Source organism: Balaenoptera borealis (assembly GCF_965194805.1).
Source record: "Balaenoptera borealis genome assembly, chromosome: 2".
Lineage (NCBI taxonomy): Eukaryota > Metazoa > Chordata > Mammalia > Artiodactyla > Balaenopteridae > Balaenoptera > Balaenoptera borealis.
In genome coordinates, this window is record NC_138867.1 from 173,116,867 (window position 1) to 173,140,634 (window position 23,768).

The following is a 23,768-nucleotide window of genomic DNA, read 5'->3' on the forward strand; positions in this document are numbered from 1 at the left end:
TTTTTACAGAACTAGAACAAAAAAATATTAAAGTTTGTATGGAGATACAAAAGACCCCAAATAGCCAAAGCAATCTTGAGGGAAAAAAACGGAGCTGGAGGAATCAGACTCCCCGACTTCAGACTATACTACAAAGCTACAGGCATCAAGACAATATGGTACTGGCATAAAAACAGAAATATAGATCAATGGAACAGAATAGAAAGCCCAGAGATAAACCCATGCACCTATGGTCAACTAATCTATGACAAAAGAGGCAAGGGTATACAATGGAGAAAAGACAGTCTCTTCAATAAGTGGTGCTGGGAAAACTGGACAGCTACATGTAAAAGAATGAAATTAGAACACTCCCTAACACCATACACAAAAATAAACTCAAACTGGATTAGAGACCTAAATGTAAGACCGGACACTATAAAACTCTTAGAGGAAAACATAGGAAGAACACTCTTTGACATAAATCATAGCAAGATCTTTTTTGACCCACCTCCTAGAGTAATGGAAATAAAACCAAAAATAAACAAATGGGACATAATGAAACTTAAAAGCTTTTGCACAGCAAAGGAAACTATAAACAAGACGAAAAGACAACCCTTAGAATGGGAGAAAATATTTGCAAACAAATCAACGGACAAAGGATTAATCTCCAGAATATATAAACAGCTCATGCAGCTCAATATTAAAAAAACAAACAACCCAATCCAAAAATGGACAGAAGAACTAACTAGACATTTCTCCAAAGAAGTCATACAGATGGCCAAGAAGCACATGAAAAGCTGCTCAACATCACTAATTATTAGAGAAATGAAAATCAAAACTACAATGAGGTGTCATGTCACACAGGTTAGAATGGGCATCATCAGAACATCTACAAACAACAAATGCTGGAGAGGGTGTGGAGAAAAGGGAACCCTCTTGCACTGTTGTTGGGAATGTAAATTGATACAGACACTATGGAGAACAGTATGGAGGTTCCTTAAAAAACTAAAAATAGAACTACCATACGATCCAGCAATCCCACTACTGGGCATATACCCAGAGAAAACTATGATTCAAAAGGACACATGCACTCCAATGTTCATCGCAGCACTATATACAATAGCCAGGTCATGGAAGCAACCTAAATGCCCATCAACAGATGAATGGATAAAGAAGATGTGGTACATATATACAATGGGATATTACTCAGCCATAAAAAGGAACAAAACTGGGTCATTTGTAGAGAGTGGACGGATCTAGAGACTGTCATACAGAGTGAAGTAAGTCAGAAAGAGAAACACAAATATAGTATATTAATGCATATATGTGGAACTTAGAAAAATGGTACCTATGAACCGGTTTGCAGGGAAGAAATTGAGACACAGATGTAGAGAACAAACGTATGGACACCAAGGGGGGAAAGTGGCGGGGGTGGGTGGTGGTGGGATGAATTGGGAGATTGGAATTGACATATATACGCTGATATGTATAAGATAGATAACTAATAAGAACCTGCTGTATAAAAAAATAAATAAAGTTCTAAAATCCAAAAAAACTGTTCTAAAAAATAAAGTCTATTAAAAAAGAGAGAGCGAGAGCAAGAGAGACCAATGGGTATCAAACATATTGAGAGAATGTAATTCACATTAACAGATTAAAGGTGAAAAAGTTATATAGTTGTCCCAACCGATGTAGGTAATGCATTTGCTAAAATTCACCACCTGTTCATGATAAAGAAAAACATCTTAACCTGCTGGAAATAGAAGTGGACCTCCTTAACTTCATTTTCTATTAAAAACCTATAGCAGATATCATATTTAATGGTGAATGTTGAAATGTTTTCTTCAAGGTTGCAAACAAGGCAAGGATGCCTTTTACCATGGTGTCTGAGATGGTACTGAAGTCCCTGGCATGTGTGGTAGGGTAGGAAAAAGAAATGAAAGGCCAAAGGACTGGAAAGGAAGAAATGAAAGTGTCTTTGCCTATGACACCTTTGTATACAATGAAGACCCCAAAGAATCTGAATATCTATTTACTGGATTTACGAAAGGTGAAGAAAGCTTGTTAGATGCTAGAATCAACTGCATTTTATTTTTATTTATTAATTTATTTTAAAATTTTATTTATTTATTTACTTACTTACTTATGGCCGCGTTGGGTCTTCGTTGCCGCGCGCTGGCTTCCCTAGTTGCGGCAAGCTGGGGCTACTCTTCATTGCGGTGTGCGGACTTCTCATTGAGGTGACTTCTCTTGTTGTGGAGCACGGACTCTAGACGCGTGGGCTTCAGTAGTTGTGGCACATGGGCTCAGTAGTTGTGGCACATGGACTTAGTTGCTCCACGACATGTGGGATCTTCCTGGACCAGGGCTCGAACCCGTGTCCCCTGAATTGGCAGGCGGATTCTTAACTACTGTGCCACGGGGAGGTCCCACAATTGCATTTTAAACTCCTGTTTTTTTAACAGGTAAAAAAAAAAAGTAATTTAGGCCATTTACTCATATAGTCAAATACACAAAGCATCTGGAAAGAAATCTAGAAAACAAAGATGTGCAAGGTTTATGGAGAAAGTTGTCAGCTTTATTGAAAGATAGATAAATGGAAAGACTCATTGTATTCATGCTTTAGAAGAGTCAATATCAGAAAAGATGCTGATTCTCCCCCTATTTGGTTTGTAGATTCAATGCAATTCCAATCAAAGTCCCAACTAGGTTTCTCCATGGAACCCAACAAGCTGAGGAAAAAAAGTGAAGAATAACCCAGATGCTCCTGAAGATGGGGGACTGGCATTTTTAGCAGATATCAAAGACTAGTATAAAGTTTTGTAACAGGGATAGATGGTCCCAGGACAGAAGAGAGAGCCAGAACGGACCCCGGGTGGGGCAGACATCCTGAAGCACTGCATACACTCTGATTGACCTGTGTCCACTGTTAAGTCCACACATGCACACAAAGTTGCTTTGTGGCAGTTTCATCAAAGAGTGTTCGGATGACTGATTACCCACATGGAAAAAAATACACAATTGGACTTTATCTCACTCCACACTCCCAAATCAGTTCCAAGAGAGGTCAAGGCTCAACTGTAAATGACAGAACTCAAAAAATGTAGAAGATGCTATGAGAATATCTTTATGATTCCAGGGCAGGAAAGAATTCTTTAAACAAGACACAGTGTGCATTCATCACAAGGAAAAAAACCCCTGTAACTATGTATGGCAATGGACGTTAACTAGACTCACTGTGGTGAGCATTTCAAAATGTACACAAATGTCAAATCATTATGTTGTACACCTGAAACTAATATAATCTTGCATGTCAATTATGCTTCAAAAAAAGAAGTGTGTGCAAAGGAAAATATTGATCAAGTTGAAGAATTTAAAATTAAATCCATAGAGACAGAAAGCAGATTAGTGGTTGCCAGGGGCTGGGGGATGGGGATGGGGAGTGACTGCTAATTGGGATGGGGTTTCCTTTCCAGGTGATGGAAATGTTTTAGTACTAGATAGAAGTGGTGGTTGCACAGCATTGTGAATATACTAAATGCCACTGATTTGTACACTTTAAAATATATAAATGGTGGGACTTCCCTGGTGGCCCAGTGGTTAAGAATCTGCCTGCCGATGCAGGTGACACGGGTTCGAGCCGTGGTCCAGGAAGATCCCACATGCCACAGAGCAACTAAGCCTGTGTGCCACAACTACTGAGCCTGCGCTCTAGAGGCTGTGCTCTGCCACAAGAGAAGACACCACAATGAGAAGTCCGCGCACCACAACGAAGAGAAGCCCTGTTTGCCACAACTAGAGAAAGCCCGCGTGCGGCAACGAAGACCCAATGCAGCCAAAAATAAATAAATAAATACATAAAATTTTAAAAAATATATATATAAATGGTAAATTTTGTTATGTGTATCTATATATATATATATTTTTTGGCTGAGCCATACGGGATCTTAGCTCCCCAACCAGGGATCGAACCTGTGTCCCCTGCACTGGGAGCACGAAGTCTTAACCACTGGACTGCCAGGGAAGTCCCTGTTATGTGTATTTTACAGCAATAAGAAAAAGGAATTTAAAATTAAGAGCTTCCGGGACTTCCCTGGTGGTGCAGTGGTTAAGAATCCGCCTGCCAATGCAGGAGACTGGGTTCGAGCCCTGGTCCGGGAAGATCCCACATGCCATGGAGCAACTAAGCCAGTGAGCCACAACTACTGAGCCTGCGCTCTAGTGGCCGCGAGCCACAACTACTAAAGCCCGCGTGCCTAGAGCCCATGCTCCGCAACAAGAGAAGCCACCGTAATGAGAAGCCCGCACACTGCAACGAAGACCCAACGCAGCCAAAAATAAATAAATAAATACAATTTTTTAAAAAAATTAAGAGCTTCCTAGAAACTTCGCTCAGGAGATGAATTCCCTCCCTATGAGCATGGGCTGGGCTTAGTGATTTGCTTACTAACAACAGAGCAGGGAAAGGGAAAAATGATAACTTGACGGTGGATAAACTTGGCAGACAACACCTTACCCAGGTAATCAAAATTAACATCCTCTGTGATGTCATGTGGACATCAGGGACCTCTGGTGTGATGTGACAAGGAGGGAACCCCACTTCTGTGATCTTCCCCCCAAACTCCATAACCCCAGTCTAATAATGAGAAAACATTAGATGAACACAGTCAAGGGACTTTCTACAAAACATCTGACCAGCACTCTTCAAAGGTATCAAAGTCATGAAAAATAAGGAAAGACTAAGAAACTCAGAGAGGAGGAGACCAAGGAGATAAGATGACTAAATGCAATTTACGATCCTGGATTGGATCCTAGGCTAGAAAGAGAACATTTGTGGAAGAACAAGTGAAATATAAAGTCTGCAATTTAGTTAATAACAAGTGTCAATGTTAATGGCACTTATTTTGACCTATGTACCGTGTAACCATATGTAAGATGTTAACATTAGGGAACACTGGGTGAAGGACATACAGGAATGCTCTGTGCCTTTTATAGCTCTGTACCTTTGCAACTTTTTTTGTCCATCTAAAATTTTTCCAAAATAAAAAAGTTATTTTAAAAATTAAGAGTTTTGCAAAGCAGAAATAGAGTCACAGATGTAGAAAACAAACTTATGGTTACCATGGGGGGAAGGGGGGTGGGATGAATTGGGAGATTGGGATTGAAATATATACACTACTATATATAAAATAGATAGCTAATGAGAACCTACTGTATAGCACAGGAAACTCTACTCAGTGCTCTGCGGTGACCTAAATGGGAAGGAAATCTAAAAAAGAGTGGATATGTGTATATGTATAACTGATTCCCTTTGCTGTACAGCAGAAACTGACACAACATTGTAAAACAACTATACTCCAATTAAAAAAATAAAATAAGATAAAAATTAAGAGCTTCTGATCAGAAAATGACACCATGAATAGAATGAAAACAAGCCACAAAATTGGAGATTTTTACAACACGTGAAATTAACAAAGGATTTATATCTATATATGGATAAAGAACTATAAATCAATAGGAAAACACAGTCACATTAAAAAAAAAATAGATAAAAGACTTCAACAGGCATTTCACCCTAAGAAGAAACCAAAAAATCACATAGTGTTCCACCTCATGAGCAATCAGGAAGCTAATCAAAACCAAAATGAGGCACACTTCACCCTCTTATTTTGGAACAATTCAAACACCCAGACAATTCAAACTGTTGGCAAGGATGTGGAGCAGCTGAAAGCTTATATGGTGCTGATGCGATGTAAATTGCCGGAGCCACGTCAAAAACAAGTTGAATGTTATTTCATGAAGCTGAGCATATAGGTGCCCTATGATCCAGCCATCACTACTCGTGTGCACCAGCCTACCTTCCTGAGAATGGTTATAAAAGCTTTGTTTGTGATAATCCCAGAGTGGAAACAATCTTAAAGTCCACCAACTGGGGCTTCCCTGCTGGCACAGTGGTTAAGAATCGGCCTGCCAATGCGGGGGACATGGGTTCGAGCCCTGGTCAGGGAAGATCTCACATGCCACAAAGGAACTAAGACCATGCGCCACAACTACTGAGCCCACGTGCCACAACTACTGAAGCCCGCGTGCCTAGAGCCCATGCTCCACAACAAGAGAAACCACCACAATGAGATGCCCATGCACTGCAACGAAGAGAAGCCCCCTCTCGCTGCAACTAGAGAAAGCCCGCGCACGGCACCGAAGACCCAATGTAGCCAAAAATAAATAAATAAAATAAATTTATTACAAAAAAAGTCCACCAACTGGAAAATAGATAATCAAAGATGTACTAATTCAAAGGAACACTATACAGCAGTGAAAATGCATGCATTACAGCTAACCACAAGAAACTCAGATGAATATCAGTAAAATCATGTTGTGCAAAAAAACCAAGTTATAACAATGTGAATGTTTTATTTTAGTTATGGACAGTTCAAGAACACACAAAACTAAACCCTGTATTGTTTGCTGATAAATATGTGGTAAAACTCTAAGGAAAAGTAGGGGAATGAAAAACAAAGTTAGACGTAGCTCTTCCTTCAGAGGGAAGGGACAATCGATTGGGGAGGGACAGTGGCCTATGGGGTCTACCATTATGATGGTATTGTTCTTTATTCAAGCCTGTCATTGCTGCTTCTTACTCCTTACCTATGGTTAATCAATATGTAATAAAAATTTTAAAAGCAATGAGAATCTCAGCAATGGTTAACATTATACATTACTATTCCAAGTGCTTTCAGGTGTTAACTTATATAATAACTCCTGCAACTCTGTGAGGTAGGTCCTGTTATCTCTGTTTTACAGGCAGGGAAACAGGCAGAGTGGACACATGACTTGCCCAAGGTCATGCCAGTGATTAGAGGCAGAGTTGGGTTTTGAACACAGGCCTCCCTTGTGACTAACTCCATATACATCTTGTGTTTATGAATCTCCGTCATGTCTGCTGGGGGCTGGGGACTCTGTGGGCCTCAGCCTCTGGGACTGTTCTAGGTACTGGAGATACACAATGACCAGGTTTGTGTATTAGGTGTGTTAGGGCACTGGCTCACATGGAACTGTCTGGTTAGATGTGTGGGGAGGGGTGGTGAGCAGAGCTGTGTTGGGGTCAGGGTCCAACCAGAGGAAGAGTTGGGGTCTGGGGGAGTCTAGAAATGTGGAGTAAGGGCTCAGGTTGGGGGAATTAGGTAAGGCTTTCTGGAGAAGAGTATATTCAAACTGGGCATTGATGGATGAATAGGAGTTTGCCAGTTACACAAAGGAGTGAAGGGTGGAATCCAGTCCGAGTGTGTGCCAAGATCCACAGGCTGAGAGAAACAGGGACACAGAGAGAGACCTAAACAGGACATGGCAGAGACACAGAGAGATTGAACAGAGAGAGGCTCAGAGGGAGACACATGACCGGGAGAGACGGGGAGACAAAGAGTCAGGGGAATAGAGAGACCCAGAGAGAGAGACAGAGAAACAGAGGCAAAGAGAACGAGACATAGAGACAGAGGAATAGAGATACTCAGGGAGAGCAGAGAGACAGCAAACGACTCAAGATTGAGAGCTAAAGGAGAGACGAAAACACGCAGAACCAGAAGGGAACCTGCGTGATGGCCGCCCTCAGCTCCCACCCCGCTCCGGCCCTTTAAACCCCACCCCCACCCCCGAGCTTGCAGCACCCGCGCCCCATCAGGCTCCGCCCGCCAGCCCCGCATCAGCACCACGTCAGGAGCTGTCCGCGCCCCCGGTGTTGAACCAAGATGGCAGGCGGCGGAGGCCGGGCCCCGGCGTGAGCGGAGTGCGGGCTGCAGCCCCCGCCATGCCCCAACCCAGCGGCAGCTAAGCCCGGCCTGACAGAGCCGGCCCGCCGGCGACTCTGGAGACATGTCTCTACTTTGCGTTGGAGGTAGGAGGCGAGGCTGCAGGGCGGGGAACCGATGTGGACCAGGGTTGGGCTCGGGGTCCGTGTGGATGCGGCTGGGCTCCTGAGGGGGTGACCCGAGTACACGCGGCTGGGTTTTCAGGGGGTAGCCCTTGTAGACGCGTCAGGGCGCCTGAGAGGGTGATCAGTGTAGATGCAGCTGGGCTCTCAGGGGGTCCTGGTTGCCGCTACCGGGGTCGTGTGGACACGGCTGAACGTGGAGGCCCGTGTGGACGCGGGCAGGGGTCTGGGGCTCCATCTGGAAACGGTCTAGACTGGGTCGTCTGTGTAGAACAGGTTATTAGCGGGTTCGTGTGGAAGGAGCCGGGCTGGGTAGTTCGAGTGAATCTTGCAGGGTACTTGGAAGGAGTCTTGTGCTGTGGGCTGGGCTGTGGGCAGGGCTCGGAATTCGGAGAGGGGTGCAGGGGGAGCGGTCGCCAAGCCCTGAGCGTGCAAGATTTGGGTAGAGGGGCTTGGCCATTAGGACTACCATGAGCTCTAGGTATCCCTCACCCTGGGAGTGGAGAGGACTGGGGTGGGGGAGACCCCTTCCAGCATTATGAGAGGGTTGTGATTGGGGGGTCTGGGGGCACTTTTCCGGTTACCTCTTTGCCGTCTCTAGTGGAGGCTGGGGCGGTCGCCGGAGGGCCTCCCCCTCCCCGCCCTCTCTGGCCCCTCCGCACGCAAATCCGGCCTTCTCCGCAGGGAGCCGACCCTTTGGAAGTGCAGTACCACCTGCACCCCTCACGACCCATCCTCACCTCACCCACTTTGCGCTGGAGGGAGGAAAGGAGAGGTGGGGTGGAGCTATTTTGGGGCCGGAACGCCATCTGCATCGAGGCCCACGCCCAGGCCCACGCTCTGCGTTGGGGTGGGTGGAGGGAAAGAGACTCGGGAGGGGCATCACTGCGCCCCCCTCACCCCGGAGGCAGGGTGGGGGAGAAGCCAGCCCACCTGGACCAAGGCGTCTGGGGCAATTCTGAGTTCTCAGCAGGGGACCTTGGCGGTAGGGGTGGTGGTGAAGCAGGGCTCAAGGCTAATAGACGTCTCAACCTTGGATTTTAAGGGTTGGGGTCCACCCCCTTCGCCTCTACTCCCTTCAAGAAGGCTGGGGTGGGAGAAGGGGTGTATCCGCCAAGCCTGAGATGGCAGGCTTAGGGAGACCTTAGGCAGCCGGGAGTGTGCTGTGTGTGTATGTGTGTGTGTGTGTGTGTGTGTGTGTGTGTGTGTGTGTGAAAGAGAAAGAGAAATTGGGGGAGAGAGAGAGAGAAAGAGAGAGAGAGAGGGAGAGAGATATGGACCCCAGCCTCCTCCTGGACCCGGGTGGGCAGGCCCAGGAGCCGGGAACCTCCCCCACTGCCCCTCCCCCCTCCCCCCTCCTCCTGTGCCTCTCCATTCACAAACCCAGCCCCGCCCGCCCGCTCCCCGCCGCGGTGGCTTCCCGTGTGCTGCTCGCGCGGGGCTGGGCCGGCGTGGACGCGGGTGTTCTTAAAGGGACAGGGGCCTCCTTTCCCTGAGCTCGTTCCCAACGGTCGGGGCTGATGGTGGGAGAAGGGCCAGTAAGATCAAAAGTCAACTCATTCAGCCCCTAGCCTAGGGAACTAGGGGAGTCGGGAGGTGGAGTGGACCCCCATGAACCCCTCACAGACTAGGCCCAAGGGGAGGGGGAGGTGAACGTCCAAACCCCCTCCTGGCCCCTCCCCATCCTCTGAGCTGCCTAACACTTGGGAGGGGATAGCACTGGAGGAGGGGGTATGTGGGTTGCTGGCTGACTCCTCCAAGCTTGCTCTCCTCTGCCCCTCACCCCCGTCTTCGGAGCGGGGCTTCTCTAGAATCTCACCCTTAACTGTGATGCACACTGGAGTCTTGGTTGCAGGGGTGGTGTGAAGCGGAGGCAGTAAGAGGGGTGAGGCTTCCTAAATCGGAGGCCTAGCGGAAGAACAGTGTTGGATGATTCTGTGGAATGCCTTATAGGGATTTTGTGCAACTTATAAGGAGTCACCAGCTGGGTAGAGGGGCGTCGCTGGGAGGAGCAAGGCTTGGGATGAGGTGGGAGGCAGAGCCCTGAGGTGTAAAGGGAGCAGTGGATGCTGGGAGAGGCTGGGTGGGGGGAGACTGGGAGAAGTGGGGAGAGGGAAGTGCTGAGAAGGGTGGGGGAGATGCCCAGAGTGGGAGACCTTGAGGGCTGAGGGGGAAGGAAGAGGGAGCAAGGCAACTAGGCTGAGAGGGCTTTTCTTGGATCTGAGTTCATCCTCAGAGTTGAGGAAGCAACCTGCCCCCGAACCAGGGGCCCACCCATGATTGCCCACATCTGCGTACACTGGGACTGGTACGTTCAAACCCAGACTTGCCTTGTGTGGACAGAAATGCTCAGAATTCACCAAGTCTCTATGAAGACCACGTGCCTGTGACTGCACATTCATGGACACATGTACAGGTTCACATGCCCATTTGAACACACACACATACATATATACTGGACACAGTCACTCTATGCCATAGGCATTGTTCCCACAATACAGGCATGTGTGTCTGCACACATGCACACACACGGATATGTGTGATTAATGTTCACAATAGCCATGTCGCCTAAAGGTCTACCCATGCCTTACCCCTCAGGCATGTACATATATATATATATATATATATATATATAGAGAGAGAGAGAGAGAGAGAGAGAGAGAGAGAGAGAGAGATACCTGTTAGGGCCCCAAATCCCAAGAAACACATGTGTACACATGATCAAATGCCAAGGCCATATATGTACACACATGATAACACTTGCCTGGACACTCAAAGCAGTCACTTTGAATAGGTGAATAATGATGCACACATGAGTGTGTACATGTATGCAAGTAAACAAAAATACACAGGCTATACAACTGCATATCACACACCCCAACATGTGTTTCTACCTAACATATCACTCAAAAACCTGCACGTACCTAAACTCACACAAACCGGCCTGTCCCACATACAGTCACACCCCACTCCCCAGCACATACGTGCAGACCCTCACCTGCGCCCAGATGGTGCACATGAGTACATGTCCCTCTACACATGCACACATACACCCATATACACTCACTTGCCTGCCCTGGTAACACGAGCAAATACACATTCAAGAACACACAAATGCAAGTTCTTGTGTGCATATCCTGCACTAACACATGGGAGACCACCCTGTACAGACCTTGCCTCTGCCCCCTCTCATTCCTTTGTCTATGTGGAGCCCCATTGCCCCCTCCACCTTAATCCACTTGCTAAGTCTTGGCAGAATTCTGAGGCTGCTAAAAGCAAGTGCCACCTTGTTCCTTTGTGAATTCATTCATATATTTACTCAGCAAGCATTGAGCACCCACTATATGTCAGGCACTGTTCCTGGCTCTGGGGACCCAGCCTTACTCCTGGCCTCATGCTGGTGGGGTCAGAGTGGGAGAGATGGGGAAAGGCTGTGGAAGATGGGGAGGAGCGTTTCTATGGCTCTTTTCCTCTGGGAAGCCTACCCTGTTCCCATCATCACCATTTGCCTGAGTCTCAGACGATGAGGGGGAACAGAGCAGAAGGGAGACCATGCTCTAAGTGGAGGGCACAGCACGCGCAAAAGCGTGGTGGCAGGGATTTGGTTCTAGACTTTCCTATGTGCATCACGACATTTTGCCAGGCCACTCAATGTTTAAAATGTTCCATAAATATTTGATGACTGAATATTGCATATAAATCAGCAAATGCGTTTGAGAGTGAGTTTACCGCACAACTAATAATAATATCTACAACAAGCCCCATCTATCCAGCATTCTATAGGCACACCGTTGAGGACTTTTATGCCCATTGCCCTCTTTAATCCTCAGAGCAACCCATTTTAGAGATGAGGAAAACCGAGGCTCTGGGAAGTTCAACAACTCGCCTGGTGCCACAGAGCCAGAGGTGTAGCTGCCTGACTCCACAGCCTACCGGGAGTGAGAAGTGAAGGTCGAGCCTCCCCTCAGCCCCCAGAACCTGGAGACACCTAAGTCCCTACCATGGGGTGAGAATCTGTCCTGGGATCACCTTTTTCCTTCATCCACTAAGCAAACAGACATATCACGATCTCCCCATTCATCATGGCTTTTCCTCTGCCCCTCTCCCAGGAAGCCTTCACAAATCCCTCTGTCTCTTACTGCCCTGTTTCTGATACCACACAGCCAGGGGGGCCTGCATCTGATCTTTGCTCTCAACAACCTCATAGGATGCCTCCGGTGTTGGCTCTGATTCATCTTCAGGGCTGCAATCTTAGCCACCTCCCTATCTTGCACCTCACTTGCCTCCCACACACAATGAGCTTCCTCTGTGAGGTGTGAACCAGGACATCCTGAGTCCAGGAGCCCTGGGTTTGAATCCCTAAATCCACTACTTCCGGGAAAGTCCCATATCTTCTTCATTCCTCAGTGTGTCCATCTGTAGAATGGGCACACTAACAGTGCCCGCTGCCTAGGTTTGCTGGAACTCTCCAGTCATATGAGGCACGCAGAGAACTTGGCATGATGCCTGGCTTGTGGAAAGGGTCAATAAGTGTGAACCAAAGACAGGAAAAATCTGTGATGGTGTTTTTATTAATGGGGACTAAAAGCTTTCTGGAAAGAGGTCCGTGAGTGTAGGACATTTCCTGAGAGCTCACTGCGTTCTCAGGCCTGAGGAGGGCTCAGTAATACATAGGGGGCAAAAGAGGTGCCAATTCTTTGGAGGTAAGTGGGCAGGGATGAAAAGTTCAGCACCGTGGACAGTTCAGGGAGGAGACGCTGAGTTCAGCACATTGGACAGCGTCCGCTCCGCGGGACCGGGTCTTAGCGTAGGGCTGCTGGAGGAGGCAATGACGTCATTCCTTCAGTGAACACTATTTAATGGGCACGTACTATATGCCAGGTCTAGTTCTAAGTGGTACCTGGTAAACAACACAGACAGAATATCTGTCAAGTTTCTTGGTGTGTTTTACATCTAAGGCTTCAGTCTGGCTCTGGCTTATTTCTGTCCATGGAGGATGAGAGTCCTCATTTATTCTCTCCCAGATGCAAAGCCAGAGAGACCAGTGTCCTTATCCCAAAGCCCTTGTCTGCTATCGACATCACATATTAAATACCAAACATCCTAGAATCTATTTCTGAATTCTCTATGCTTTCCTTCCACCACTTGTAGTGTCTTCTGACACCTGATAAGCATGTCCTGTGGGTGGGCTTTCAGCCGCTTCCCCTGATGGCTGGAGTTCTCTATTCCCCCACTCCCACTCCCAGGGCTGGCAGGTTATGGGCCAGATGCCCCAAGGACTGGAGTCTACCTCAATTAGAATCCAGGGTCGTCCAGGCCAGGGGCACACTTCGAACTCAACCAAATCATAAAAATAGTAATGATACTAGTAATGGTAATGATAATAATAGTAGTAATAACAGTATGATAATGCTGATGCTAATAATAATGAAGAAGAAAGGGGAGAGGGAGGAAGAGGAAGGAAGAAGAAGGGAAGAGGAAGGGGAGAAGAAAGTGAGACCAACTAGGCTTGCCTTGCCCCATTTTCCAGATACAGAAACTGAAGCCCAGAGCCTGGCAGCGCCAATGAGCTCCTGCTCCCACTTCCACCGATTCTGCCCTGGGCCACAGCCGCCTGTGCAACCACATTAATCAGTCAGCGCTGATGGGGGCGGGGGGTGGGCGGGGACCGGGGAGGCCGCGCGGTCTGCTGACCTGGCGTGACGCGGTATCTCCTGCCCGCCCGTCAGTGGGCACCTCCCCCACTCAGCACTCCCCGCGGTCGCGTCGCTCACGCCCTCCGCGCCCACGTTATAAATAGCTTCGTGCTTGTGACCAGGAGCTCGTGAAGGAGGGGCGGCGCTTCCGCCCTGGTGACCCCGATACCGCAGGCAAGAGGAAGGCAACGGGCAGGGGGAAGGCAGCGGGGCGGAGATGTGATGACGATGACGGTGGTGAAGGCGACAATGACTCGGGTTCCGCTTGCTGATGGGGAAGAGAGAGGCAGAGAGAGACTCGGCTCTTTCTCTGAGCCCCATCCGACCCCCACCGCCCCGAGCCCCTACCTCCAAGCCCTCTTATCCCCTGAGCCCCTTCCCTGAGGCCACCCACCTTCCGTTCCCCTCTCCCTTCCTGAGTCCCCTCCCCCGTCATGAGCCTCCTCCAGCTCTCCGAGCCCCCTTCCCTTAGTCCCCTACCCTCCTCCTCCTTATCCCACACCCTGTTCCCCGCCATGAGCTTCCTACTCTGAGGGTCCTTCCCTGACTCCCCATTCTTCTCTGAGCCCCGTCTCCCACCCTGAGTCTGCCCCTCCTCCCTCTGAGTCCCCAGTGATGAACATATATTGATGTCCTCACCCTGAACTTTCTGAAGGGGCCCGGGGGCTCACTGTTAGAGCCAGAGCTCTCCGGCAATCTCCCACTGCTTGTGGACCCCAACTGAGCCCATTACCCTCTGGCCCAGAGAGACTTAGGGAGGAGGAAAGGGGGAGAGATAAGGGACTGGGAACAAGAAAGACAGAGACAGAGGGAGGAAGGGAAGAAGAAAGACAGAAAGACGTGACAAGGGGATGACAGGGGTGGAGAGAAACAGAATCGGAAGGAAGGAGACAGGGAGAGACCGCCTCCCTAGAGGAGAGGATGGAGGACAGACCTTGGACAACTGGCTTCCCCTCTGAGCTCTGCCCCTGGTCTGTAAAAAAGGGACACAGAGAGGGAGTTGCAGAGTGGGGCACAGGTTCGGTCATACCCCAGTGAGTCCCTCAGATCTCCCAGGGCCTGGCACCTACCTCCCCTCTGGTTCCCACCCCCAGCTTTTCTCTCCCAATCCTGCCTCTCCTCTCTGCAACATCTTCCCTGCCTGCCCTCCCTAATGAAAATCTGTGTGTCTCTCTGTGTCTCTGACTATCATGTCTTATCTCCCCTCACTTCTTCCTCCCTCCTTTTCCTTTCTCTCCTCATGTTGGTCCCTCCGTGTATGTGCCTTTCTGAGCCTCTGTGTCTCTCCCATCATTCTCCCTCCCCGCCCTCCCCCTGCACCCTCCTCCCCCTTCACAGAGTCATCAGGTTTGCAAGCTGGAGGTCCCCCAGGAGGGAGGCCTGGAGCTACTGCTGGACACAGTCCTAAGTGCCCCTGAGCCTCACTCAGTCCCAGAGATGAGGGGCTGGGTGGCTGAGCTCTCTGTGGTCTGGGTGGGGCTGAGGCTATGAGAGGGGGCATGTGGGACAGGGGTAGGGACCCTGTCCTGCAAGAGAGGGACTTTTGCATGTGCAGTCATGTGCCTTGAGTGGGAAGGTGGAGAAGACAGGACTCGATGACTGATTTTGGATGTGGGGGAAAGAGAAAGAGAGAGACAGAAATGGAAGCCCAGAGAGGGAGGTTCACTTGCCCAGGGTCACACAGCACCATAATCTGAACCCAGCCCCACCTGACTCCATGCTGAACAAGGGCTCACCTTTCCCGATGACCAGTCAAGGGCTCTATCTGCGTTCTACCTCCCAAACCCAAACCCAGGTATGGTGGGCATAATGCCCAACCCATTTGCATTTAAAATCTGGGTCTTGGGGTGCTGGTGGTGTTGGCATAGGAAGGCACTCATTCCCTCTTCTGCTCTGCAACTCTGGGGAGCTCACTCAGTGTTTCTGGGTATCAATCCCCACCCCCAACCTCATCCTCCCCACAGTCTGTCTGCAACAGGAACAAATAGTATTTACTGACAAGTGTTTAGAACCACTCTACTTCCCCCACACTTGATGAGAATTCTCTCTTCACTGGCTCCATTCAGGTGCTTTTTAGAGGAAGAAATTCAAGTGATGAGGACAGAGAAATGAACCCCATATGGGAGGCTGGATCCCAGATAGGAGGCTGTGGCACTTGCCCAGAAAAAGGCTGAACTTGACTCTCAAAAAAAAGAAGAAAGAATAGAAATGCAATTCTGATTCTAGGAATTTATCCTTCATCTTACTAGCACACCCTCTTTCAGACATACTGAGAAAAAGAAAGGTTCTGCAGAGGGTGTAGAATGCTACCATTTGTGTAGGAAATAAAATAATGCACATATGCACATGACTGCTGATGCATCTCTAGTACCACAAGGAATTGGTACTGTTGATTGCATCCAGGAGGGAGAGTGAGAGCTGGAGTAGAAAAAGCCTATCTTCATTGTATGATCTTTCAGTTGCTCTGGATTTTGTAAAATGTGGGTGTATTGCCTACTCAGACAAAAATATTCATTTGAAAATGTTAAAGGGAGAAGAAATACAGAAATCAAGAGAGAGGTCTCAGTTTGGGAGCAGGTTTCAGGTGCGAGTAGAGAGTAATGGTAGAGAAATGCATTGGGGGCAGATGCAGAGTTTGAGAGGTAATGAAAATGAAAGTTTAATGTCCTGTGAGAAAATCTAGTAAAGAGTGGAATTGCTTTGAATCACTTGGGGTTGTGGGGTTATGTGAAATATGAAGAGACTGGACCACGTGGAACCCTGAGGTATATTTGGGTTGCACCTTTCACGGGCAAGTTGGGCTGGACAAGCTCTAACAACCTACTGGCCAGGACTGGGATATCTCTATGTGCACTACGGAGTCAGCTCTCTGGGTTGTTTTTTCCCACCTTGCCCAGTCCCCTTTGAATATGGGACTCTAAACCCTGGAAGCATTCAGTAGGACAGGCTGAGCTGGACAATTCACGGAGAAGTCTCACTGGTCTAACAGGGGGATGGGAATCATTGGAGATTATTTTCTCCTTTCTCCCCTACCGCCTCCTCCCCAACTCCCCTCCTCCTTCTGAAGCAATCCTAGAGGACTTCCTGTAAGAAGCCTCTCCTGCCACCTGCCCAGCTCCTTCTTTTGAATCTTGTTCAATTTTGGTGAAGTCACAACCAGAGGGAGGGAGCTCTAGGGGAGTTTGATGGGGAGTAGGGTGGAACATGGACTGCTCCCAAGGTCCAAACTTCCTTCCAACCCAGGTCTGCCTGTGCTCATCTGTCTGATGGCTTCTCTCTCTCTCCCTCTCATCCCTGCCTCCCTCCTCTCCCTATTTCTCTTCCTCTCATTGTCTCTGCCTCTGTCTCTGATTTTGCCTCTGTCTTTATCTTGTTTTTGTCGTTGTTGCTGTTGTTGTTGTTTTATTTTGTTTTGTTTTTTAAATCTGTTCGGTCTCTTTATTGGCCTCTTTTGCTCTCTATTTTTTGCCTCTCTTCTCTCTGTCTCTTTCTTTCTGTATCTCTCTCCTCTCTCATTATGTCTCTATTTTCATGTGTCTCTCTGTCTCTTTCTCTCCTCCCCAACTCTCTCCCCGTCTCCCTTCCCTCTCTCTGTCTCTCTCCACAGTCAAAAAAGCCAAGTTTGATGGTGCCCAAGGTAAGTGGCCTCTATTCCTGTCCTCTCCTGTGTTGTCTGTCTGTCTGTCCATCTCTTGGAGAGACGGGAGAGGGGGTCTGAGCCAGTGACGGGGAACTTGGGCTCTATGTCCGCTGAGTGTCACAGAGAGTGTCAGACTTGATCTAGGGTCCCAGCAGTCTTCCCAGCCATCCCCTGAAGACTCCAGTGGGAGTGAGGCTCACCCTGAGCCAATGGTGCTTCCCAGGATCCTAAGAGATAGGGTGGGGACACTTAGATTAGGCTGCAGGTGAGAAAAGTGAGGTTCAGAGAGGCAAAGGAAGTTTCCTATGTCCAAGGATATTGGACGTAGTCATTTCTAAGCATCAGGATTAGGTATCCCCAAATTCCACATCTCCCTGCACCAAGGCCCCTCCCTTGTGCTCTGAGGGGCTGGGGGTGGGGCTCTGGGGGCCTGGCCTGGGAGTGGAGGCACAGAAGCACCTCAGGGTGTTGGACCTGGGATGGGCCCAAGAACTCACAGCCCCTGGGGGATCATAGGGGTGTTATCGAGAGCTTGGGAAGGGGCATGAGGGAGTCCCTGAGCCCTTGCACTGACCTCTGCTCTCACCGCCACAGAGAAATTCAACACATATGTGACCCTGAAGGTGCAGAATGTCAAGAGCACGACCATTGCCGTACGGGGCAGCCAGCCCAGCTGGGAGCAGGATTTCATGTTGTGAGTCTGCAGCGACTGGACCTGAATGGCCACACCCCCTGGCACAGCCGGGCACTTTGCTGGTCCTGCAGGGCACAGCCGGACCCCCGGGTGTCGTCTGGGACTCCCTTCGCTCTTCCTTCAGCCCTGTGTCCAGCCATCAGCTTTGCCTCCAAAGCACTTCTCGAATCCAATCACTTCCCTTTATCTCCGAGGCCACCAGCCAAGTCCCCTCTGCCCGCCAGCCTCCACCCTGGCCTCCTGCTGCCATCCACCTCCTGCAATCTGTTCTCTTCCAGGCAGCAAGGGGGATATTTTTAAAATTGCAAATCACATCCGGTCACTCTCCAAACTTGCCTGGGGCTTGTGGCTCATCAACCTAAGAACAAAACCCATATTCGTCCCTGCAACCCCCCAAGGCCCGGCCCCTGTGACCTCACACCAGTATCTTGCTTCATCTCTCCTGCCTCACCTGCCCCAGATACACCCACCTCTGCACTGTTCCTCCAACATGTCCAGCTTGTTCCTGCTCCAGGACCTTTGCTCTGTTCTTCTTTCCCCCTCTCTCCCCATCCCAGCTGACTCCTTCTGCCCTTTGGGTCTCAGCTGTGTCACCTCCTCAGGGAAGTCTTCCCTGACCACCACCCTCAAGCTGCAATTGAACAGTAACTTCACGCCTTGCCACCAATTGTTATTCTATTCATTTGTGTGATTTTTGACACCTTTCTGGCCCCTTCCCCTGGACTATGGGCTCCACGTGGGTAAGGCCCTATTGGTCTCTGTTCCCACTGTGATCTCCATGCCAAGCACAGAGCCTGGCACACAATAGGTGCTCGATAAATATTTGTCTAATAACTGAATGAATTCATAACCTGGACCCTCCCCTCAACCTGGAGCTACTCGGGGCCTCCTATTACATCCCACCTACTCTGATGATGGCCAACATGTGCCATGCCTTCTTCTAAGGCTTTGATTAAATCAATTTTGCTTATAATCCTGGGAGGGAGGGTGCTAACATAATCTTTATTTTACAGGTGAGGAAACAGAGGACCAGAGGGGCAAAGCCACCTGCTCAGTGTCATATAGCCTGTACCTGGCAGAGCTGGGATTTGGACCCAGGCAGCCCTCAATCCCTGAGCAGAGCCTGGCTGGGGACTGTCACTAGTGGAGGCCATGAGGGAATCTAGAGTTGGGATTCTGGAGCAGAGGAGCACTTGGGGAAGGAAGAAAGGAGCTGGCTCTACAATTCTAGGAAAATGTGAAGGGGGCAGGACAGAGTGGTCCCCAACTCCCCCTAAAGCCAGTTACTGAATGACCAGGTCACGGTCAACAGATATATTCAAGGAGAACATTCCTTAAGATAAATCTTTGGTAAATTGGTAGATTCAGTGAATTGAACATTCACCAAGGTTTACTACCAAATCTGCATATTTCCAGGATGGGGCCTGCAGGGAAAGTGCTTAGAGGTGTAATCATTCATATGCTCAAGGGTGTCTTCATATGATTGGATAGAGATGACACTGGGAAGGATGGAGGCACCACGAATGCCCTTATCTTGGGGTAATAGGGAGCCATGGAGGGCATTTGAGCCTCTTCCTCACTTAACCAGCATTCTCAGGATCTGAGGGCTAGAGGAAGGACCAGGTGATTTGGGGCTACAGGAGACATGTGACACCTGTCCCCATTCCTTCTTTCTCAACTTGGAATCCTGGTTCAGCTGTGATACCCTGAGCATGTAACTTAGTCCTTTGGCCTCAGTTTCCCCTCTGTAAAACAAGAACTACTGTGTTACCTTCCTGACTAGGACTCACCCAGACCTGGGTTTGAATTCTAGTTGGTCATGTGTCCAAAGGCGAGTGACCTGACTTTTCTGAGTCTTCATTACCTCTCTCCACAGTGAAATTAACCGCCTGGATTTGGGGCTGACGGTGGAGGTATGGAACAAGGGTCTCATCTGGGACACGATGGTGGGCACTGTGTGGATCCCTCTGCGGACCATCCGCCAGTCCAACGAAGTGAGTGGTGGGATGAGGGCTGGATAGGAGTGCCTGGGAGGGGCCCAGAGGTCAGTGGTCTAAACAAGATGGACATCTATCTCCATCCCCTGACAATGTTCATGTAGACATCCAGGGCTGCAGTGGCAGCTCCAGTCACCAGGGTTTAAACTCCTTCCATCTTGTCGCTCTGCCTTTCTCCTCATGTGGCTTCCACCTCATGGCCCAAGATGGCTGCTCAAGGATTACCATTACATCTGCATTCCAGTCAGGGGAGGGGTTTGCACTCCTAATTAAGGGCCCAAACTGGAAGCTGGCTGTCATTGGCCAGAACTGTCATGTGGCACCACCTACCTGCAAGGGAGTCTGGAAAATGTAGTCTTAAGCTGCGTAGCCCTGGGCCCAGCTAGAAATGCATCCCTATGGAAGAAAGGAGAAGGGATATTGCAAGCAACTAGCACTTTGTGCCCAGATGGGCATCAGGGAGTTTACGCCAGTCCCAAAGAAAATAACCTTGGCCTCCTCTCTAACCTCCTGGCCTTAAATTTCACCCTCTCCACTTGGTACCTAAGATCTAATCCTGCCCTCCCTGCGCATCACCCTTGGGAGACCTTCCAGACGGCACCAACCCACTTTGCCAGCCTTATTTCCCCCACACCTCAACCTACACTCCTCACAGGCCCCAGGGATAGCTTCTGAACTTTCACATATGCTGTTCCCTGGGTTTCAAGTGTCCTCCTTTCCATCACCCTTAAGCCCAGCTCCCATGCCCTCTCCTCCAGGAAGCCCTCCCTAATTTCTGCCTGGGTCCCTCACCTCCCCTCCCTCCTTCTGGCCTGGCCCTGACTTCATATGAAGTCATATGACTTGCGGGCATCATATGACTTGCGGGTGTCTGTGTCAGGCTCTATCTCCTGTGACTGTGGGCTTCTCAGGCATTGCCCAATGTGGACCAAGCTTAGAGCAGGCACCAGGTAGGGTTTATTTTTTAATGAATAAATGGAGATGGAGGAAAGAGGCGCAATAGTCCAGACGAGTCCAAAAGGAAGGCTTGTGGGTGACCCAAAATTTCCTCAGTGACCCTCCAAGTGTGAGGAAGGCCTAGTCACCTGGGACAACCATGACCTATGCAAGGGACCCTGGACTACTCCCCCATCACTGCCAGCCTTTCCCTGGGACTGCAGAAAGAAGATTCTGCAGAGCATCATTCTCATTTCAGAGATGAAGAAACTGAGGTTCAGAGTGGACCCCACCTGCTTAAGGGCTCATTTCCCTGAACCAAGGGGGACTGGTTCATTCACTCAGGGGGTATCCCCCCTGAATGGTGGGAGGATCAGGTCTTTTATCTGAGGTCGGGGCCCCATAACCCCTCATTAGGGATGAGGAGTGCTGTGCAAGGCCGGGACCGCCCCTACCTGACCCTACAGGTCTCTCTCTCTGGGTCCTTGCTTCTGGGTTCCCTGGACCCACCATGTTGCCCTGGATTGAGACCTTCCTTCTCTGAATCTTGGTTTCCTCATCTAAAGTGGGGACATGGCCCTTGCTCTTGGGGTAAGGGTAAGATGGGGTGAGGGAGACATTTCATTTGAGAATAGGGAGCCTGTTGCTCGGTGTGCAGCAGATACGTTACCCACCACGCCTCACCCGGAACCCTAACCCCTGTTACCCCACCCACACCCCAGGAGGGCCCCGGAGAGTGGCTGACCCTGGACTCTCAAGTCATCATGGCAGACAGTGAGATCTGCGGCACTAAGGACCCCACCTTCCACCGCATCCTCCTTGACACCCGCTTTGAACTGCCCTTAGGTGAGTGTGGCGGGGGGTTGGGTGGGGTGGGACCCTCACCCAGCCCCAGGAGAATGGTCAGGTCTAAGTGGGTCCAGACAACACTTTATTCTGAGGATGAGGTTCCCCCTCCCAAGAGGAGAGTCTCCTGGGCTACAGCAAGTCAGCAGAGATGTATGCCTGCCGCACGCAGAGTACACTCCAGCTCTTGCAGGTCACCAGTGGGCTGCAAGTGCTTTTCAACTTATGGGGCTCAGGTCTGAGCTGTCTTAGCTGGTCCTTGGTGAGGTCTTAAGCTGCAGAAGTGAGCTGGATATGGAGAAGAGACAGACAAAGGCAGAAAGACAGAGACAGAGAAATGGAGAGAGAGAGAGAGAGAGAGACATGTAGAGGTCAACAAAGGCAGAGACACAGAGAGGCCTCTTTACCTTTCCTGGAAGCAGCTCAGTTCTCCCACATCATCCTTCCAAGAACCCATGATGTCCCCATCCTGGTAATGCTAGGATGCAGCTCCTCTCCCATCCTCCACCCATTCCCAAGGCAGTTCTGGGTGTGTGGTGGAGGGGGGTTGTCAGGGGTCCTCCTTTCCTGTCCTCCTTTCCTCTCCCCCACCCACTGGAGACCAGCCCCATAGGCCTGCAGGATGCCCTGGCTGGAGGCTGAGGGGCAGGGAGGGGCTTCCAGGTTCATGGCCAGGTCTCTGCTTCCAGACATCCCTGAGGAGGAGGCACGCTACTGGGCCAAGAAGCTGGAGCAGCTGAATGCTATGCGGGACCAGGATGAGGTGAGCGTTGGCATGGGGGCTCTTTTCTCCCTCTCTCTCTCTCTCTCTCTCCCGCTCTCTCTCCGTGTCTCTCCCTGTCTTCCACTCTCTGTCTCTGTTTCTCTTTCCACTTGTCTTTCCCTGTGTCTGTGTCTCTAACTCTTTGTAACCTGACTAAATCAGTGACCCATGTGGTCCAGTCTTGAACCAATGATGGCATCAAGGAACATACGGTCCACCAATGACATGACAATTTCAATCGAGTCGAGTTGTGTATTTACCAAATACCGTCAAGGAGATACACCCCCTTTCTGCCCCTCACCCCTCAACTCCTTGAGTCACACTTTCAGGCTTTCTTCTTTTTATAAATTTATTTATTTATTTATTTATTTTGGCTATGTTGGGTCTTCGTTTCTGTCCGAGGGCTTTCTCCAGTTGCAGCGAGCGGGGGCCACTCCTCTTCGCGGTGTGCGGGCCTCTCACTGCGGCGGCCCCTCCCATTGCAGAGCACAGGCTCCAGACGCACAGGCTCAGTAGTTGTGGCTCACGGGCCTAGTTGCTCCGTGGCATGTGGGATCCTCCCAGACCGGGGCACGAACCCGTGTCCCCTGCATTGGCAGGCGGATTCTTAACCACTGCGCCACCAGGGAAGCCCCAGGCTTTCTTAAAAGTTCTCCTCCCCCAGCCCCAGCCCTAGCCTCTGTACCTCTGTTCTTCCATGCCATCCCCCTTCTTCTACACTCTATATTTTCACAGTTCAAAGACCCAATGTGGCCCAGAAGACAATCTTCAGAAGGTGAGGGCAGGGAAGAAATAGCAGGCAAGGCTAGAACACCCTTTAGCGGGAGGTGGAGGGCAAAGGGGCAATGCTCACATGTTAGCAATTTTGGTCCAACCTGAGTTCTCATCACCGCTCTTCAGCTCCCCGCGTTGGTGTTTTCTCTCTCTTTCCTCTGTTTCTTTCCCTCATCTGTGTCTCTTTTTCTTTTTTCTATATCTGTTTCTCATGGTCTCTGTGTCTCTCTCTCCCTCTTTCTTTCTCTGTGGACATCTGTATGCTTCTCCTCCAGAAGGAGAGGATTTAGGAGGCGGGGGAAGTCAAGATAGAACAGAACAGAGGACCATCTTGATCCCCTGGCTTCTGGCACCCCCCTGAGACAAACCCTCTCTCCTTCCCTCCCCCTCAGTATTCATTCCAGGATGAACAAGACAAGCCTCTTCCTGTCCCCAGCAACCAGTGTTGTAAGTACTTCTCAATTCCTTCCTGGGCTTCAACTGAAGGCCTCCTCCCTCCTCTACCCCATGACTGTC

General features: G+C 49.7%; 1 protein-coding gene across 2 annotated transcripts in view; it reads left to right on the forward strand.

Moving 5' to 3' along the window:
- Positions 1–16,976: 16,976 nt before the first annotated feature.
- Positions 16,977–23,768, forward strand: part of UNC13A (unc-13 homolog A) — a 57,453-nt gene continuing 50,661 nt past the window's right edge. For both annotated transcript variants that reach the window (XM_082380146.1, XM_082380147.1), the window contains exons 1-6: positions 16,977–17,239; positions 17,837–17,936; positions 19,813–19,930; positions 21,592–21,715; positions 22,405–22,478; positions 23,645–23,699. In XM_082380146.1, the coding sequence (XP_082236272.1) occupies positions 17,134–17,239; positions 17,837–17,936; positions 19,813–19,930; positions 21,592–21,715; positions 22,405–22,478; positions 23,645–23,699 (577 nt within the window). In that variant the 5' untranslated portion in view covers positions 16,977–17,133. The remainder of the gene's footprint in view (positions 17,240–17,836; positions 17,937–19,812; positions 19,931–21,591; positions 21,716–22,404; positions 22,479–23,644; positions 23,700–23,768) is intronic.